Source organism: Chenopodium quinoa, unplaced genomic scaffold, assembly GCF_001683475.1.
Source record: "Chenopodium quinoa cultivar QQ74 unplaced genomic scaffold, ASM168347v1, whole genome shotgun sequence".
Classification (NCBI taxonomy): domain Eukaryota; kingdom Viridiplantae; phylum Streptophyta; class Magnoliopsida; order Caryophyllales; family Amaranthaceae; genus Chenopodium; species Chenopodium quinoa.
In genome coordinates, this window is record NW_018744757.1 from 570,312 (window position 1) to 576,554 (window position 6,243).

Below are 6,243 nucleotides of genomic sequence, written 5' to 3' on the forward strand. Positions count from 1 at the left end.
AATAAAAAAAAAATAATAAATAAAAAACCACCACCTAAGCCACACCACAGCCACCACCATCCCCACCACCACCCAGGCCCTAGAACTACCACCCCACCCAGACCGAAAACCAACGCTCCACCCAGGCCCGAATCCACCGCCGCCTGAAACCGACTAATACCCCAAAACCCTTTCGAAAATCGAAACCCAGCACGCTAGATGTGTTGAGGTTGCGCGGCGCGACATCGAGGCATGGGAAAGTGTGGGAGGTCGGAATCTTGGCAGGGGAATGTGAGGAATGTCGAAATCGCGCAGGGAAGCCGTAATTGAAACGGGGGAAGGGGAAATCTGGCGGAATCAAAACAGGGGAAGGAGAGGGCAGCTGGGATCGGGGTGGGTATGGGGTTTTCGAGGGTTTGGGGAGGGGGTTGGTGGTTCAGTGGAGGATGAAGGGGGGCGTCAGCTCTGATTGAGGCGGTCTGGGTGGTCAGTGTTGCGGGTCAAGGGAGGGGGTTTAGGCGTGCTTTCGGCGCCAAGGGTCAGGGTGACCGGAGCCACTAGGCTGGGTGTCAGGGTGGCAGGGAATAGGCGTGTTCAAAAATAACCGACCCGGTTGACCTGACCCGTTGACCCGGCTGATTTTAGCGGGTATTTTTGTTGTTTTTTTCAAAATTAGCAGGTCGGGTATCCGGCACGGTAAAACTGAAGTTTTACGGGTCGGGTCATGGGCCGCCTTTTTGTGTTTGACGGGTACCCGCCGACCCTTTAAGCTTTTTTTTTTTTGAAAGTTTTTTTTTGAAAGAACCCTTTAAGCTTTTTTATATATATATATATATATATATATATATATATATATATATACATATATATATATACATATATATATATATATACATACATATATACATACATACATATATACATACATACATATATACATACATACATATATACATACATATATATATATATATACATACATACATATATATATATATATATATATATATATATATATATATATACATACATATATATATATACATACACAGGGGCGGTTCTGGGCCGAAGCGGGGTGTTCGACGGAACCAAAATTCAGATATATGTAATTAAGTTGTACATAATATCACAAGATTATAGTTGGAGTATTGGTTATAACACTTATTCTTTGTGTACGAGACCTAGTTTCAAGCCTTGGGGCCAGCAATTTTTTTATTTTTTTGGGAAATAAAGTGTAGTAGTGTACAACTGTCTGTCAGTCAAATTCAATGAAGTGAATGAAATAAGTCACTTCTCTAGAATCCTCCGCCCAAACCTTTCCTCTTCTCCAATATTTTTCTCCAAAAAAACTTTCAATCTATCATTCAATTAATTCCAAGTCGTATATATCATTCAATTAATTTCACTCTATATTTCCAAAATTAATTTCACACTTAACTATTTTAACATCTTGTTTTCAACATTTTTAATTTACTTTTTATTAGTATCTTCAATCATTCAATTAGCCCAAAAATATTTCATCTTCCAAAATAATTTTGCCCATATTAATTCATAATTTCAACGGTTAAATCTTCAATTTTAAGATGAAATTAATTATTAAACCGTTGTTAATCCCCCAAATTTTTCTATATATGCAATTTACTAGGTTTTTCAATTTTATAAATAAAAAAGAAATCTTTAAGATAATATTAATTCCAAAATTATTTGCAAGTACTGTGAGTATAGCTAGTAATTGGAAATTTTTTTATCATAAACCTCTTTGGAATCGGCATTGGATATGGATACGCCTATGGAGTACGGTATGTGTTTAATCTGTTTTTTTTTACCTGTTAAATCTGTTACTGTTTGATAATATTATGCTTTTTAATTTATTTTTTTGTTAAATTTTAGCAATTACTATGTATAAATTATTCATAAGTTTTTTTTTTCATTTTTTTTATTGATTACAGCGGTTGATGAATGGTTTTGATGGAGTATTGGATTATACATAGCAATTAGCGATCTCGGATCTGTCGAATTCAATCGTTGGCTTGTTACAAGCTTTTTCCGGTGATATTTTTCCTCTCTTATCAAATATTTTGTGTAATTGTGTTTAAAATGTTTCGAAAGTATCCATCTGGGCATGAAAAACGCAATAAAAAAAAAGAAGGAAGATCAATTCATTCAATCACAAAAAGGTGCTTTAGATAAGTTTTTTGTAATAGTGCCACAGTGAACTGAAAATCCTATTGATTCAAAGTTAAAAGAAAATAATGATAATGTTGGTGGTGATAATGTTAATGTTGATAATGATAATGTAGATGTGATAAATGACAATGTTAATGTTGATGATAATAATATTAATGTTGAGCAAGAAGATGTGAATCTGAATAATGTTAATGATTTTGAACAAAATGTGGAGGAAAATTCAGACCATAATATTCACAATGTTGAAGAAAATGATTTTGTTTCTCGTGATATATACGATCCAAGGATATGGGAAGCTCTTGATCAGAAGTCGATTGATATTTTGGCTCTCAATGGCCCTAAAAGAGACTTAACCGTAGTGAAAGGCCCTAAAGACAAAGTATCTAGGAGATTTACTTTAAATTTATATACTAGGTATTTGCCTAATGGTGAAACTTGTGATAGAGATTGGCTTGTTTATTTTAAAGATATTGACAACGTATTTTGTTTTTGCTGTAAAAATTTTCAAAAAGGGTATCGGAAAAGGCAATTTGGTAAATGAAGGATATAATGATTGGTCACATGTTAGTCATAGACTTAAAGAACATGAAACAAGTGTTGATCACATTTTGAACATGGGTGCTTGGTGTGAACTAAGAAATAGATTGAAAAATAATGAAACAATAGACAAAATTACCCAAGACCAATTTCATAAAGAAAAGGAGTACTGGAAAAGTGTCATTATTAGAATTATTGCTATTGTGAAGTTCCTTGGTAAAAATAACCTTGCATTTCATGGGAAACATGAAAGGTTATATCAAAGTAGCAATGGAAATTTTTTAGGTTTGATTGAAATGTTGGCTGAATTTGATCCTGTGATTATTGAGCATGTTCGTCGTATTGAGAATGGGATTATTCATCATCATTATCTTAGCCATGAAATTCAGAATGAATTGATACTCTTACTTGCTTCTAAAATCAATAATGCTATCATGAAGAAAATAAAAGAAGCAAAATATTTTTCTGTGACGTTGGATTGTACACCTGATGCTAGTCATCAAGAACAAATGACTTTAATTTTAAGGTGTGTTGACAAATGTTCAAATTCTTATAAAGTGAAAGAATTTTTTATTGAGTTCTTACAAGTTAATGATACTACTGGTCTAGGACTATTTAAAGTGTTAGAAAATGTGTTAATATCTCATGATCTTGACATAGATAATATAAGGGGACAAGGATATGATAATGGTTCTAATATGAAAGGTAAACATCAAGGTGTGCAAAAGAGACTATTGGATTTGAATCCTAGAGCTTTTTATTCTCCATGTGGTTGTCATAGTCTTAATTTAGTTTTGTGTGACATTGCAAATGCTTCTCCTAAAGCAAGGGAATACTTTGGTATAGTCCAACGCATTTATACTATATTTGTTGGTTCTACTAAGAGATGGCATATTTTAAAAGAATATGTTAAAGGTTTAACTCTTAAATCATTATCTGCCACTCGATGGGAAAGTCGTGTTGAAAGTATCAAAGCAATCAGATTTCAAATACCTGAGATACGTGAAGCCTTACTTGAAGTAGCTGAAGTAGTTGATGCTGACAATGATCATAAACTTCAAAGTGAAGCTAGATCTTTAGCAAATAATGAACTTGGTAGTTTTGAATTTTTGCTTGCTACAATCATTTGGTATGAAATTTTATGTGCTGTAAACTTTGTTAGTAAACAATTACAATCCCAGGATATGCTGATTGATATCGCCATTGGTGAGATTAAAGGGTTGATTTCCTTTTTTAAAAAATTATAGGGAGAATGGTTTTTCAAAGGCCATAGATATTGCAAAAAAATTAGCTATTGAAGTTGGCATTGATCCTGTATTTCTACAAAGACGTATAATACGTAGAAAAAGACAATTTGATGAGATAGATGGTGATGAAACACTATTATCTCCTGAGGAATCATTTAGAATCCAATATTTTATATACATTGTGGATCAAACTATTGCATCATTGGAAAAAAGGTTTGAACAATATGAATCGTATGATAATATCTTTGGCTTTTTGTTCAATTATGATAAGTTGCATTCAATGGATGATGAGAAACTTTTATCTTCTTGTTTAGCTTTTGAAAATGCTCTTAAGAAAGGTGAGGTTTCTGATGTTGATGGAGAGGATTTATTTGTTGAGTTAACATGGTTTAGAGAGTTTTTACCCAAGGAGAAAATGGGAGCAATTGATTTATTGAATTTTTTAAAACAATATACTTGCTTCCCAAATGCAACAATTGCATATAGGATATTACTAACAATTCCTATTAGTGTTGCTTCTGCAGAACGGAGTTTTTCAAAGTTGAAGTTGCTGAAATCGTACTTAAGGACGACAATGTCACAAGAAAGATTAAATGGACTCGCTTTGATGGCTATTGAATCTGATCTTTTAGATGAAGTCGATATGGAGAATGTCATCGATGACTTTGCTACAAAACATACAAGAAGAGCTACTCTTTTTAAGTGATTTCTAGGAACAATCAAACTTTGATATTTTGTAGTATGATTTGTAGCTTGGATGTTATGTTATTTAAGTTGTTTCGTTTGCTGATGATCAGCAGCCTTTTTAGGCCCAAGGATCATGGCCACATTGTGCTTCTTGATCCTAATTTTGTAAATCTTAATCATCTCCCTTTTATTTTGAAAAAAAAATGATGAATTTTCTAATGTAATGAATTTTTTTATCAAATAAAAATTAGGTATTAAATTTATGAACTATAAGGCCCCATTTTAAAAAGTTAAACAGGGCCCCAAATTTTTTTTGCAATTTTAGCCCCGGCACTGTACATACATATATATGTGTGTGTGTGTGTATATATATATATATATATATATATATATATATATATATATATATATATATATATATATATACCACTGCACGCATCGTCGGAGATAGGCTTGCAGGAAACCGCGCGGCCGAGCTTTAGTTGCTGGAAATCGTCGGAGATAAGCCATAGTCGAGCTTTAGTTGTGGACTTGCGGGCCTATTCATCCTCCAAGAAAGATCCTTGTCAAGTTAAATTTGATAATTTAACTCTTATTAATGTTAGAAATCTTATGATTTCTCTAATATTTTGCTCAAATTTGCTAAGATCCAATTGACATAAATTCTCAATGGTTCTTCATTTGTGAAGTTTAAGGTGTTTTGTCTATTTTATCTCTGTAAGAAGTATATTATTTGTGGTTGTATGCTTGTATCTAAATTTTATGTTCTCAATTTCTTTTAATTTCTTAGTTGAATCTTAATCATCTTCAATTTGTGTACAAGAGTTTTTTTTTTTTTTTTAATGCTTTCAAATGCAAACATTAAACTTTATTTTTTTTTTTTTTTTTTTTTTACTTTTATTCGGGTACCCTCTGACCTAATCCTGGGCACCGTGCCGGGCCGGGCCGCCGCGGGCCGTGCCTGGTGAGCCACGGGCTGGTTCGTGCCGTGCCGGTCGTGCCGGCGGGCCCAGGATTTCGTGTCATGCCGTGCCGGCCATTTTCACAGGCCAGCCCACGGCACGGCACGACCCTCGTGCCTGGCGGGCTCGTGCCGTGCCGGCCACGTGCCGGCCTGCGGGCTGGTGCAGTTTTCAAATAATTTTTTTTTTTTTTTTTTATGACAACATTATAAATTAATAAGTTTATAATGTATATAAGTTATAAAATTATAATTATAAGTTTTATAAGGTAACTTATAAGTTATAAGTTATTAAGTTATGAATTTTATAATTATAAGTTGAATATTTATGTTTTATAATTTGTATATTCAATATTTATATTTATATATTTACTTTATACTATTACTTTAAAATTTAATGTTTATGATTTATTAGTAATTGGTATAATTTTATTTTATTTTAATATGAATTTACAAATTGTAACAAAACGGGGAAAAAAGGCAAATTGGACTTTGGATGTGAATAATGCGTACTTTATATTATTATTACTTGAGTTGAGAAAATTGTACAATGATAACAATGATAAAAATCATACAATGATGGTATTAAACAAAAATTGGAAAATGATAAAATTGATATTTTTTAAAATCGTACAATATACAATA

General features: G+C 32.8%; 1 protein-coding gene across 1 annotated transcript; it reads left to right on the forward strand.

Moving 5' to 3' along the window:
• The first annotated feature begins 1,045 nt into the window (after nt 1-1,045).
• LOC110703728 (zinc finger MYM-type protein 1-like) lies at nt 1,046-4,827 on the forward strand. The gene is made up of 2 exons (XM_021881507.1): nt 1,046-3,870; nt 3,935-4,827. The coding sequence occupies exons 1-2, from the start codon at nt 2,592-2,594 to the stop codon at nt 4,654-4,656; spliced, it is 2,001 nt and encodes a 666-aa protein (XP_021737199.1). The 5' UTR covers nt 1,046-2,591; the 3' UTR covers nt 4,657-4,827.
• Nucleotides 4,828-6,243: the final 1,416 nt, after the last annotated feature.